Here is a 13,511-nt window from a genome sequence, read left to right as displayed (position 1 = left end):
AGTCTTCTTCACAAACATCAGCCCGCGAACAGCGTCCTGTCCTGAGTTCTGGAGGCGAGTGCCGACTTACCTCCGAAAAAATTAACTATTTCACAATAAAAAATAAATAAAAAACCCGCGTTTGGAGTTGAAAAGTTGACTAATTCGCATTACAAACAAACGTTCTGGGCCGCTGCTTACTCTCTTCACCGTCTCTGTAAGTGGTAGTAGCAGCAGCTATTCACTCTTGCGCTCTCTATGACGTTCAGCGTGGCCAAACTCCGAAGGCTTTGTCTTGTGACCGTCGACCGTCCGACCAGAGCGGATCATGTGCCCGTCTCGTCTGCTCGTCTGCTCGTCTGCTCTGTCTCCTCTTCTTCTTCTTCTTCTTCTTCTTCTCTCATCTCATCTCTCTCGGACAAACTGTTCGTCCGTGGAGTTGTCGTAGGGTTTACCACTTTCCGTAGGGCTTCACTTCCCTCGTCTCTGTCGGACTTAATATATGAGTCATCCACTCTCCCACTCTTACAGACACCTGACTCACTAAACACCACCCACCCCCACCCCAACCCTCTCCCTCACCGCCTCACCCCGGTGGCCAAACAAGCAGACCTCCATCGAAACTTTTAACCTCCTTCACGATCCGGCACCAGACCTCTCCCGAAGACCTACAAACCCACCAGCACCCTCACTCGCATAGACTCCCGCAATGCAGCGCTTCTCGTCTCCTGCGGCGGCCTCCATCCTCGCCCGCCCTTGCTCCATCCTCTCCCGCACACTCCCGCTCGCATCTCCCGCCTTCCAACACCCTCTCCGTCTCTTCTCATCCTCTCTCTCTCCTCGCTCCACCGCCACTCCATCAGCTCCATCACCATCTTCTAAATCTTCATCCACACCAAACACCGGCACACTCACCTGGAATGAGTTCCTCAAATACAGAACCTACCGCCGCGGCTTCCAAATCGGCTCAATGGTCGTCTCCGGCGTCGTCGGTCTCGGTGTAGGCTGGGGTTTCTTCGCAACCGTCCCAATCGATCCTACCCAGATGATCTTTGGCTTCGATCCTCTGATGGTCCTCGGAGCTGGTCTCTTTGCTTTTACTGGTCTTTCTGCTCTGTGTGGTCCTTTGCTCGGTAATCTTGTCTTTAAGTACATCGTCTTAGGATCCAAGCGGATACCATTCACTGAGGTAATCAACACTCTCTTCTCTCTCTCCCTTCCTCAAACTACTCTAACACAAATAACTCTACAGAAAGAAGACCTCTTCCTCCAGCACGTCATCAGAAACCGCGTCGATCCCTCCTACCAGTCCTTCGCCAACCCCGTCCCCGACTACTACGGCGAGAAAATCACCTCCCTCCACGGCTACCGACGGTGGTTGCGTAACTGTGCTGCATACAGAAAGAAGCGCGATGAGTTTTTGAAAGTGAATTAGTCGTAGTCTTGTTGATATACTTGTTCCATTTATATTTGTACAAATTCGAATACTATAATCATCCACTCCAAGTTCTACTATACTTCTAATTGTTTGGATTTGAAATACTACATAATTCCTACTAATCCAATATATACTCATATTTAGTTCATATATATAATACATCAACAGTATACATCGTTCAACTACAATCCATGCCATTGTCGTTCATCATCTATCTTCCTCTCTCTGTTTGTGAGTCTCGAAAAATAAACTTCTACACCAAAAATTTCATATCTCCCAAACGACAAATTATTTTCTAAACCTCCTCGACCTCAGCTCTCCTTCTCTTTCTTCCACAACCCACCCCCCCACCTCGACATGTTGTCTTTCCGACGGGCTGAGGGCTCCCTACGACTAGCTCTTAGGAGAACCTCTCCACTCTACCGGCCCTGCGTCCGGAGCCATCTCTCGTCCTTCCCGGCCGTCGCGGCAATCCCGCACACCCAGCGACCGGCCTCGACCGAATCTGCGTCGTCCCGCCGCCAGACCGACGAGGATTCAGACCAGGCCCTCATCGACTTCTTCCAGCGCGACCTCGAGAACCAGACTTTTGTGCAGCAGACCCGGTCGTCGATCAACATCGACGACCTCAGATCCGAGCTCTTCGACGAAGACTTTGTGGCAAGGCCACCGCCAGCATCGAAAACTCACACCGAACCTGAAAAGCCCGTCCGAGCTACGACAGAACCGAAGCAAGAGGACTTTGAGCATCGAGGACAAAACAGGGATATCATCATCCTCCAGGAAAAGCTCTTCCGCCGTCGCCGCAGACATTCCCATCATCATAGGGACCCGGCCCCTGTAACCCACTACACTGTCGAAAACGACCGTGCTTACGACACCGTCGTCACCAAAATATCCTCGATGCTGCGTGACTCTCTCAAGACCAGAATCAACGATATAGTAGGCTCGATCGACTCCTTCCGGCCACACGCCAACCTCGTCTCTCCTGCGCGCCACATGCAGTTGCAAAAATCTATCTTGAAAGCATTCAACAAACAGCAGATTATCGAGTACATCACCCTCACCACCGAACCTGGCAACAGGCCCTATATCGCACACAAAAATGGTTCCGCGAGAAAGGCGAATTTGGTGTTGGCCGTCATCTCAAAGATCTGGGGCATCAAAATCTCATCCGACATCACAAAGGACTTGCTCACCCACAGAGAAGTCCCCATCCCGCAGCGACGAGATATGGTCCTGCTTCTGTCCAAGAACGCGCTCTTGCTTCGCAAAACTACCGAGCTCGGCGTCACCGTCCAGGTCAGTCGCAAGCTTGACTCGCTCGAGCTCCTTGGTACCGAGTACGACGTCGACCGCGCGGCGCGCCGGCTGCAATTCATTCTCAAGAACGTCATCGATGAGACCTTCAGTCTCGACTTTTTGGAATACTGCCCGGATGTCTCTGCCACCGATATCCCAACCACCGTCATCTCCCAGCTAAGCGAGACGTTTGTCGAAATCATCGACAACCGCAACATCAAAATCTCCGCCTTGAGCGACCACAGACTCGCGCTCGCTCGCCGACTCATCATCCTCTCGCTCAAGCTCTACCGCCGCGAGTCAAACTACCTCTTCTTCTCACCCGGCTCTCTGTCCGACAGCGACACCGCGTTCTACAACATTTACGAAACAAGCGCGATTCCATGGTACTCCCGCAACAGTCGCTGGCAGCGGTGGCGCAGCGTGATTTCGAGCTATTCGGTCGCAAACAGCGGTATCCCTCTTTCTCTTTCTGAATTGCTGAACGACTATCCGAAATTAGTTCTTGAAGAGCTCGATAAACTACGATCGGAATCGTTCAGGATGGTCGAGCCGGCAAAGGACGAAAACTACGGGCTGCAGCTTGTTGGGTTTGATTCCACGCGCCAGCCTGGACGTACGGTTGATCGGGCGGTTGGAGAGTTGATGAAGCGCATAGTCAGAGGGGATGGGGAGAAGTATCCAGATTCGAACGCCCTTCCAAGCAAGACACAATCTACACAGCAGTCTACCGAGAGTTCACATGCAGACTCATCAAGTGAATCCGAACCTGCGGCTGATGTGCGTAATTCGGGCCCGACCAACGAGTTTGCCACTGTCTTTGACAAGCTCGAGGAGTTGGCGGCAGGAGAGTCAACGACCGCTACGAGCAGCCCACAGTACACTGCCAAGTAAGCTCTTTCTGAATGACTTTGTTGTGTGCTATGCTAACTAGAGGTTTAGATTCGGATCGGCACTCCACGAGCAAGAGAAGATTGGTAACGATGCCGATATCTTGGAGAGCTCAGAGTTGCATTCCAAGGACAAGTATATCTTTGTCGAGCAGTAAGTTTCGTGGACAAATTCTTCTCATTATCCTGCATCCCATCTAACGCTTCGCGCAGCGCTCCCATCTTTTCACGCTACATCGAGACCTTCCTCCGCGACCGCAACTCAGACTGGAAAGCGCATCCATACAGCGCCCAATCTCTCAAACATATTTCCCAACCGCATTTCCTGCGCAAGTACTTCCGCCTAAAGTTCATGCCCTCGCCCTACGCGCACCCAGACTCGTTCACAGACTACACACCGCTCGAGATGGATGTGGCGGCCAAGGATGATTGGAAGAGCACGAGCCAGGTCTCGCTGGTGTCGCGCGAGAGCGACTCTGCGATCGATCTGTGCCTGCCGCGGCAGATTATGGATATCCGGTTTCAGCGAAGAGTGGATACGCCGATTGTGGTTCAGCAGCCGGGGGTTCGGCAGTTCCTGCAGCAGATGAAGATCGAGCTTGGAGATGATACGAAGCGGGTGAAGATCCCGCACAGCATGCCCGTGCGCCTCGACGTTTTTGATGGGGCTGCTGACAGCGCTGCTGAACAGGTGACGGAAGAAGTGTCTACCAAGGAGGACAGCACTGCTGAACACTCCTCGGAAGAAGTGTCGACTGAAGAGAAGCCCAGTGCATCGGAACCCCAGTTCAAGCCACGAACGCTCTCTCAATGGATGAGTGAAGACGACACAGCACCATCTACAGAAGCAGCACCAGCTGAAGACAAGACAGGTAGCACTTTCGAGCTCCAATCTATGACAGACATGTCTTCGGCCGTAGAGGTCACCAACAACACGGCACCCGCTGAAGTCGACGAGAAAGCAATCACCTACCTCTTCCGCTCATTCGAGCAGCGCTGGGAGTTGCAGTACATGTACGGCGAGCACGTGCTCAAGTTCTGCGTCGTCGAGAGCAGCGTTCTCGACGGACGGAGGGTGGAGACGTCGTTGTCGATCGATCCGAAGCGGTTGAGCGAGGATAAGCAGGAACGCGAGGAGCAGCTCCGCGATCTGGCGAAGGCGGCGGCCGAGCTTGCGATTGGCGCGAGTTTGCTGATGAAGGTGTAAACAGTCATGTATTTAGAAAGTTGTAAAATATAAAGAACTACTACTACTACTACTATCAACCAACGCCACAGCAGAGACTACCCGACGTACAGAGAGACTTTGAATTAATTGAGGCGTGCGGCTACGCTTTGTGCTGGTTCACAGCCAAAAAAAATATTTATTTAAAATTCTGGTTCACAGCGTGCAGGGGTTTCACGCGTTGCAGCAGCCGCGCTCATGTGAATGCTGCGCCGAGACGAACAAAAGCCTTGTTGACCTTTTATCTCATTTCTTCTTCCTCTTCCTCTTCTTCTTCTTCTTATCTTCTCCTCCTCCTCCTCCTCCTCCTCTCCTTCCTCATCATCACTCTCTCCTGCTCTCCCTCTGCTCTCCGCCATGGCGTCCCGCAGCGGCCAGGGCACCTTCAACCTCCTCATCGTCCTCCTCGTGCTCTCCCTCATCACCCTCTGGCGCGTCTCCCTCCCCCGCCGCCTCGAGCCATACTCCGTCCCTCTGCCCGACATCCGCCGCCACATCACCTTCCAACTGCCCTCCTACCTCTCCTCCCTCCAACCCGAGCTCGACACCTCCAACCTCGAGATCGGCGACGGCCACGGCCGCGTACGCGCAAGCAGGCTGCGCAAGCTGTCCGAGCAGAGCGCAAAGCTGCGCACGACCCGCGGCCTCGCGAAAGAGCTCACCTCGTTCATGTTCCAGTGCGCGACCGGCACGCCTAAATCCGCGGAGGTGTTTGACACCTTTGTCTCGCTAAAGTACGAGATCCTCGAGGTCAGAGTCATGAACGAGCAGTTCCCCGTCACATACAACCCCACCATCCTCGCTCTCCCGCCGTCCTCCCACTTCCCGTTCCTGATCGTCGCCCGTGTGCGTGGCGACGGTCTCATGCAACAAACCCTCATCTGCGAAGGCAAATACCACGACGAAACCAAAGACAACGCATACGGCTTCCCCGTCACCACCCGCCTCATCGGCTGTGCCACCAGCGCAAAGCTGCTCCAAGTTCCCCAGACCCCGGCTCGCGATTGCCAAGCCCGTGACTTTATGTCTGACGTCCCCGGCTATCACGACCCCCGGATATTCTGGTCGATGGACGGCGCCCCGCTGATGATCATCAACCAGCAATCGCGCTACGGCTGCTTCGGGCTCTGGGTCATCGATCTCCGCAGCGTATACCCCTCCCTGCGCTACCGCGTCAACCGATCTCTTCTCAACCAGTTCCCCACCGTCATGGAGCTCACCCGCCTCGAAGGCCGCGGCACCGTCGAAAAGAACTACCTCATGTTTTACGATTCCGCCACCTCCGAATCCTACGTCCAATACGATCTCGCGTACAACAAACGCCACTTTGCAAAACTAATCGGCAACGGCCTCACGACCTCAAACCTCACGAGCCCGCTCGAGCTCCCCTGCATCACCGAAGACGCCACCTGGCACCAGGCCACAAACGCCATCAAAATCGTCCTCTGCAACTACGGCGAATGCACCCCGGGCCCCGAAAACACAGTCTTCATGTCCTTCCTCCACAAAAAGCTCGGCGTCAAGGGCAGTTTCAAAGTCCAGTACCACCGCTACGTCGCGGTCTGGAAATCCACCGCCCCGTTCGAACTCATCGGCTTTGGCGACAAGCACGTCCGCTTCGACAACGAGGATCGCTGGGAGCAGATGTACGACGTCGAGGGAAAATTCATGTACACCGTCAGCGTCAACTGGGAAACTAACCAGAACCGCTACGAGGGCTACTTGAACGAAAAAGTCATCGTCAGTCTCGGCGTAGGCGACCACGGCAACGCCGCTGTCGTCCTCCCGGCTCGCGATCTCTTGACTTGCATGCATTCTTGCTCTGCCTAATCTTCTTCTCAGTCAGACGCTTTTCTTTTCATTGTTTTTGGTTATGGGATGGGGCAGACTATTGGGATAGTACGAACTAATGGCTTTCGCTGATCAAAAATCAGCGCTGCATACAATACATCCACCCTTGCAGCGGTTGTATTTGTAGGAGTTATTTCATTTATTTTGCTTTTTGTTTCCTTCTTTTGCTATAAGTGTTTTTTGACTAATCATCTTAATCTTTGGAGAATTTGTGATTGTTGTGTATATACGTCCTTTCTATGTGAATACTTAATCAAATCTGCATAAAACTATCTTATATCCAAGCTACGTCACATCGCTTTTTTAATTTAAACAATCATTAATTTTACCTTGTACAATCGTAGTATACACCGGAGCGAAAACAAACTAATCAGACATCATATATCTAGAATAATCAAACCATTCCAAACAATTTAACAGGCCCCACGTAAACTCCTTAAAACAAGCAAGAAATCATAACCTGCAATAACTAATCTCAAAACTTATCTCAATCGTTTCTCTAATCGTTCCATAACAAGAGCCATTCGTTTCGTGATATCCCACTTGCCGTCCTTCTTAAATATCTCGTGACTCATATGCGCCACCTGGGCCGACACTGAAGGCTGTCCTGCACCCTGCGTTTTCACCGACGTAAACATAGATGCTCCCGTCTGAGGAGACAACCCGCAAACCTTTGGCAGATCCATCGTAGAGGACTCAATCATTTGAGATACACTCTCGACCACAAATTGTTCCTCAACCGACATCTCCCGCTCAGAGGCAGCTTCGACACCATGTATCCAAGCAATCAACGAAAGCATAGACTCCCAGAAACAGAGCACCTGCTCAATACTATCCGGTTTTTCCTCGGCTCGAATAAACCCGCGAACATAAGGAAGTGAGAGATAGATTGCCTTGTTTGCTTGCGTCGAACGTGTCAGCGTCCGGAGCGCAAACTCATCAATAACAGGATCGAGGTATTCCGACAGGCACGGATCTGAGAGCAAACCTCTGAAAAATGAAGTCACCGAGATACCGCACCGTCTGATTTTGATGATATGGGCCATGGACTCGATCGACACTCGGCCACGAGTGTTTGAAAGCTTCAGCAGGCACTTGATCAGATGGTGAATCAATCTGTCGATCTGCTCATAGGAGACCGTGCGGATATACTCGAGCTCAATGCCAGAGTTTGAACCGCGCGAATCACCACCCATCGCAGACACGCCAGAGAAGTGAAGCACTTGTTTGGTATCACCCAAGTGCTGCATGACCATGTGTAGCAACACTAGAATTGCAAACTTTGACATCTGCCGATCAGCTTTGTCCACTTCATTCGAATCCATACTAGAGGCGGCAAAGATACGAGCGATAGCCTCATCGGTGGTGAGAGAGGCATCCAACTCGGTGAGCAGGCTATGAAACTGGCCTTCTGCGTTTGCAAACCAAAGCTGGTCACTCTCGGGTAACGGTAGCCCAAGATCTGTGAGCCGGACCACCATTCCCTGACCGTACGCAAGATTGAGATTTGACATGAATGTGAAGATACCCCAGTACAGCCTGTGATAACCCTCACGAGTGACCCATGCGGACCAGCTCGAGATATCTCTGGCCTTCCGGCGCTGGACACCGTAGGCGCAACACCGGCTAAGGAACGGCAAATCATTGAGCGCAGACTCAATCATCTCGACGTCACCGCTCCAGGCGTCAAACATACAGGTCAGAAGCTTGGCTTGCAGCAAAGGCAGGTACTGATCATCAGTGAAGATCGTGCGACCAACCGACATCAATGTAATATATTCCTTGCACTGCGAGCAGAGGGATTTGGCTTCCTCGTGATCCGAGACGTAGACTGCACCGATAGCACTCATAACCATCATCAGAACCGCACCGGCCATCTTCTCGATCGTAATTTCGCCGGATCGTCTAACAAAACTGAATCGGCAGAAGGTTGAGTGGATCAGCGGGAATTGCTGACCATAGCCGGTCTTGTAAACAATGAGATACGTGTTCAGTTGGTCTGTAGTCGGCAGTATGGGCGCGTTCGCGTGCGGTGAGATGGCTGACAATATGTTGAACAAATTAGCCCGACAGGTGTCGTCGAAAATGGCAACTTTGTTGATGTCACACATGTCGAAATCAATGCCTTCGGTCAACATGTCGCTCCATGGAGTGTCGGTATCGATACCCGAGTTGGGCGACGAAGCAGACGAGTCCCAATCGTCATTGAAGGCAAACGAGCGAGCTTCGTCTTCGCCGGTAGAATCGCTCCGGTGAGAGAGTGGTGCGCTCTCCTTTCTCGAGTCCAGTTCAGGGAGTGGCCCGACCCAGTAATCTCCTCCGATGAGGTCCAACGACCCCAGTAAAGCGGAAGTACCGGGGGAAAACATGTTCATGGGCGAGGATGCGGTGACGTACTGCGAGATGTCAAAGTTGGCAAACATGTCGTTTCCGGTCTCCATATTAAGCATCTCGTTCGCGGCGCTGTTATCAGGTTGAGTATTGTCGACGTTGGTCACTTCCATAGCTTGGTTCGGCAAAGCGGCTGCTCCGGACAAATTTTCAGTCTGCGAGTTGTTGAGCAGATCATCAAACATCGTAGCACCGTCGGCAGATAATGATAGTTTGCTCTGATCGAGGCCTGCAGTGGGGTTTACAACAGCAGGAGTGGTATTGAGAGCGGCAGCCCCAAAAGTGTTGTCGAGGGTCTCGGCTTTGTCGGAATCGGGCTTCTCCTGTAGTGCGGGGAAGGAGAGCGGGAGCAGGGAGTTTGTCTTTTCCGAGTCCGAGGCCGACGCTGAGGACCTGGCACTGGACGGATTCAGGTTGGAGGCTGTGTTTGAAGGAAGCTGAGAGGCGCCGGAGGATTTGGCCTTTGCAGCGGCGGCGGCCGCGGCAGCAGCGCAGGTTCGAGTGTGTCGAATGAGCAGATCTCTGTTTTCACATATTAGTTGATGCTCTCCTAGATCCACTTTAGAAAATAGAAAAAAGACCGAACTCACTTTCTCGAGAACGAGGTCTCGCAGGCAGCGCAGTCGAAAGGTCGCTCAGCGGTATGGGACCGTTCGTGGCGTAGGAGATGCTCACCCCGCTTGAACGAAGCCTGGCAGTACTGGCAAATGTGTTGCTTCCGCGGGCGTTTCGGGCGCGGTGGGAGCGATCCGAACTGGATGACGCTCTGCATCGCGGCGAGAGACTTCTGATCGCTGGGATCCATGATATCAGCGGTGGAGCAGGAGGGTCATTCAAGGATCAAGGAGGAGGACAGTAAAGAAGAGAAGGAAGAGCAGGCTCGGGAAGAAAACGAGGAGCGTCGAAAGTCGTGGCGAGCAGACTCAGAAGAACAGAAAACTTAAAAGTTATTAATTGAGTCACAGCACGGATCACTAAAGTTCGCCGAGTCACCTGCCAGTCACGGGAAATGAAGAGCGCCGATCGCGCGCGAGAGAAGGCTGCACATGGTTTTGGCTGCCTCCGATGGCCAGCGCAAAGTCCAAGGTTCAATGTGTTTACTAATTCTAATTCCAGATTCAAGCTTATAAACCTTTTGTTATCTCAAATAGAATTCATCGTTACAAGAAAAAATCGTCTGATTCCGTTAATTTATTCTGTTTAGGCTTTAAGTCCCAGCCGTGTCCTCACCACCTTCACAACGTCATATCCCAGCATCCATGGCTCGAAAACTGTGTCTGACCACGGGTTCGGGTTCTTGAGATCGTACGGCGGGATCTCGGTGCTCGACAGCGCCTCGTAGCGCGTGGGCGCGGCAGTGCCCTTGCTCGCCGCGTTCTTCAGCGCCTCGTCGCGCGCCTGCTGCTCGGGGCCGTCAGGCAGATGGTTGATGCGGCCCATCTCGAGCGAGCCCTTGACGATTCTGGTCGTGCGCGGCTTGCGGATCTCCTCGTAGATGCTCAAAAGGTCAGTGTACTCGGTAGGGTCCTTGGCGAGATCAAGGCACTCCGCCAGAGTGATTGCGTCCTCCATAGCCATGGCCGCGCCCTGCGCGAGGAAAGGAACGGTTGCGTGAGCAGAGTCACCGAGCAAGACGATCTTGCCCGAGCGGCTGCGCCAGGAGTCGAGCTCCTTCAAGTAGCAGACCTTCCACTTCATGGCCGAGGGCACCATGGCGATCATCTTGCGAACGAGCGGGTCCCAGCCATCGTACTTTGCAAGCATCTCCTCGGTAGTGGCGGGGGTGTTCCACTCGCCGCTCTTCTCGTCTCCGGCCGGGTGCAGCAAAACCATGTTGTAGAGCTGGCCGTTACGGATTGGGTAAGCCATGATGTGACCGCCAGGGCCGATCCAGCTTGTTGCGCTCGGGTTCTGCATAAGCTTCTCGAGAGCGGGATCACCGGACATTTGCTCCGCAGTTAGAGTGCAACGATAAGCGGAACTCTCGGACTCGAGGACCTCACCGGTGAGGTCGGGGAAAATGAGCTTGCGAAGGCCAGACTGGATACCGTCGGCAGCGATGACAATGTCGGCGGTGTATGTCTTTGCGGGAGTGTCGTAGAAACCGTCACAGGTGGTGACGCTGGGGACGGACTCGTCGACCGAGACAACCTTTGAGTCAACGATGATGTTGACGCCGACCTCCTGCGCCCGCGCATGGAGTTGCTTGTGGTAATCGGCACGGTGAATGAGCCAGTAGCTATTGAATCTAGTCAGCACTATATCTACATGCCAAAAGCAAAGCGAAGTTAAACTTACGGAGAGCCATAGGCCTGCTCGACGTATGGGTTGAGAGCGGCAGGTCCCAAGATTTCGCCAGTCTTGTAGTTGACCATGTTAATCGAGGAAGGCTCGACGACGACCTCCTTGAGCTTGTCGAAGACGCCCAAGAGCTTGAGGACGGCGGTCGAGTTTGGAGGGATCTGGATGCCAGCACCGATCTCACCAAGCTTGGGAGCCGCCTCGAGCAAAGTGACGGTATGGCCACGGGTAGCGAGCGCGATAGCGGCAGCGAGACCACCGAGGCCGGCGCCGACGACGATGACAGATAGCTTTGCGTTTGTCATTTGTGAGGATTGATACACGAGGAAAGAGACAGAGTGTTAGAAGACGATCTATGGAGGGCCCGCAGAAAAGGACGTCGGTGCAGTTTATATATGCAGTGCAGCGAATGGGCGAGCGAATGGGGGCCGGGAAAGTGCTTTGCCGTCAGCGCGCCCGGTTATGTTTTGCCGGGGCAAACCCCACAAAGCCAGGGCGCCGCTGCAGAGTTCTGGGAGGCCAAAGATGCCGAATGCCGGGCGGTGACGGCGAGGAGGAGGCGGAGTGGTTGTCGTGAGAACGCTGTCTGTCTGGCTCTTGTCCCTGCACTAACTGCAGCAAAGAGCGTCTGAGAGACGATCGCGAGCAGACGGACGCTATAAACACGGCGTCTCTGAAATAAAAATAAAACGGCGACAGCAGAGCAGCGGTTTGCTCGGCGAGTCGGCCAAAAGCAGGGCGAGGGGAAGGCTGCCCCGTGTGTTAGTTATGTGGGGGAGTCATTTCCCGCCTTAACCCTAATTGTCGACGCCAACGCCCGCGTGGCTGCTGGGCCAATGCCGGTGGACCTGATTACGCCTGCACTGACATCGTCGCGCACTCTCTACTCCGTATACTGCCTAAACCGGGGCTTGTGTCCACCGAGACCGCCGACCGGGGTTCACGGGCACCGAGGCTGAAACTGCGCTGAAACTGCGGAGGTCTATTATGTCATATTCCACTGCGCTCGAGTAATCACTCTGCTTCACGCAAGAGCTGTATGCGCGCATTTAATATCATTCGGCAGAGTTCTTTGGCGATGCTGAGCTGGAAGGAACTAGTGGACATCATTCAACCCGAGCCGAAACAACACAGTCCTCGGTGCAGCGACATATCATTTGTGTGTATTGCCAGGCCGAAGTATCCTAGCAAGTCCTGGTCTCAGTAGACCAGACGCCTTGACCCCAGATTAACTACAAGCCCCTGTTTTCCCTCTGTGCTTACTCCAGGTCACATGATACAATACTGCTTACGTACTGATGTCATCTGTCGCTGCCCGCCTGCTCCACACTGCGGCGTGCTCACTGCTGCTCAGAAGTCCAGCATCCAACCATGATGATGCTAACAATATCATTGCGCTTCCTGAAGCTCTACAATTAGCGCATATCCGGCCTTACAGTGACTGACTCTGACCTCCCGGCCTCTCACCATCACGAACCTACGCTCCTCCAGCAAACGCTAAGCTTCTCGAATAAGCAATCACAAGAAATAATGAACAAAGCTAAGCTTTGCAAGACATAGTATAGTGATAGAAATCCCCTATCTGTCGTATCAGTCGACGCTCACAATAATATATTGTTATCTACCCCATCCGTTGAACGCGTCTTCGCGATAAGCAACGCTGGATTCTGCGGCGTCGATAGAGTTTCGAGCTACAATGGCTCTGCTCAGCTGGCCCTCGCTCAATCTGCATTGTGCCAAGTATTCTTTCTACCAGAGAAGTGTATCTATATAGTTGTAATAGAAACACGATCTACAATCAATCCTCTGCTCAGGGCCGACTTCGTTGCGCGACTGAGCTTCGGAGCTCGGGTGCAATCACGTAATGCTTGCGACATGCTTCGGAAATGCGCCCGCGCTAGTTTTTATCCTGAGCGCCATCTTCACGCGCCGCAGGTTGTCGTGCCTGCCTGCTCTTCTATCTCTTATCTCAATCCGACTCCTTTGCTACTTCTCGTCTCCTATGTACTCTTGCTCATCGGGGCTTTTGTTGAGTCCAATACAGCTGTTTAGACTGTCTATATAGCATAGCATCGACCACTTCTGCGGCCTGAATTCATCTCAACCGCCAATCTTCGCTCAGCGCTTTTCCGAT

At 53.0% G+C, this 13,511-nt stretch overlaps 5 protein-coding genes across 5 annotated transcripts; 3 read left to right on the top strand and 2 right to left on the bottom strand.

Moving 5' to 3' along the window:
- Positions 1-322: 322 nt before the first annotated feature.
- On the top strand, positions 323-1,742 carry BZA70DRAFT_249537 (mitochondrial import protein Pam17-domain-containing protein). Its single transcript, XM_064910684.1, has 2 exons — positions 323-1,168; positions 1,232-1,742. Exons 1-2 carry the CDS (start codon positions 689-691, stop codon positions 1,412-1,414), a joined length of 663 nt encoding a protein of 220 aa, XP_064767010.1. The 5' UTR covers positions 323-688; the 3' UTR covers positions 1,415-1,742.
- On the top strand, positions 1,721-4,894 carry BZA70DRAFT_281182 (mitochondrial inner-membrane-bound regulator-domain-containing protein). Its single transcript, XM_064913079.1, has 3 exons — positions 1,721-3,609; positions 3,662-3,763; positions 3,823-4,894. The coding sequence occupies exons 1-3, from the start codon at positions 1,775-1,777 to the stop codon at positions 4,814-4,816; spliced, it is 2,931 nt and encodes a 976-aa protein (XP_064767009.1). The 5' UTR covers positions 1,721-1,774; the 3' UTR covers positions 4,817-4,894.
- Positions 4,895-4,993: 99 nt separating this feature from the next.
- On the top strand, positions 4,994-6,968 carry BZA70DRAFT_196785 (uncharacterized protein). Its single transcript, XM_064910083.1, has one exon. The coding sequence runs from the start codon at positions 5,192-5,194 to the stop codon at positions 6,662-6,664; it is 1,473 nt and encodes a 490-aa protein (XP_064767008.1). The 5' UTR covers positions 4,994-5,191; the 3' UTR covers positions 6,665-6,968.
- A 1-nt stretch (position 6,969) lies between these two features.
- On the bottom strand, positions 6,970-9,954 carry BZA70DRAFT_196798 (uncharacterized protein). The gene is made up of 3 exons (XM_064910085.1): positions 9,931-9,954; positions 9,667-9,870; positions 6,970-9,598 (listed from the first exon to the last, which is right to left on the bottom strand). The coding sequence occupies exons 2-3, from the start codon at positions 9,846-9,848 to the stop codon at positions 7,168-7,170; spliced, it is 2,613 nt and encodes an 870-aa protein (XP_064767007.1). The 5' UTR covers positions 9,849-9,870; positions 9,931-9,954; the 3' UTR covers positions 6,970-7,167.
- A 129-nt stretch (positions 9,955-10,083) lies between these two features.
- BZA70DRAFT_196864 (uncharacterized protein) lies at positions 10,084-12,125 on the bottom strand. Its single transcript, XM_064910086.1, has 2 exons — positions 11,375-12,125; positions 10,084-11,315 (listed from the first exon to the last, which is right to left on the bottom strand). The coding sequence occupies exons 1-2, from the start codon at positions 11,680-11,682 to the stop codon at positions 10,277-10,279; spliced, it is 1,347 nt and encodes a 448-aa protein (XP_064767006.1). The 5' UTR covers positions 11,683-12,125; the 3' UTR covers positions 10,084-10,276.
- Positions 12,126-13,511: the final 1,386 nt, after the last annotated feature.

The sequence above is a fragment of the Myxozyma melibiosi genome (genome assembly GCF_037950935.1).
Source record: "Myxozyma melibiosi strain Phaff 52-87 chromosome Unknown BZA70scaffold_9, whole genome shotgun sequence".
In the NCBI taxonomy this organism is placed as follows: domain Eukaryota; kingdom Fungi; phylum Ascomycota; class Lipomycetes; order Lipomycetales; family Lipomycetaceae; genus Myxozyma; species Myxozyma melibiosi.
The sequence above is the reverse complement of the archived record's forward strand: the minus strand, read 5'-3'. Positions and strand labels throughout refer to the sequence as shown.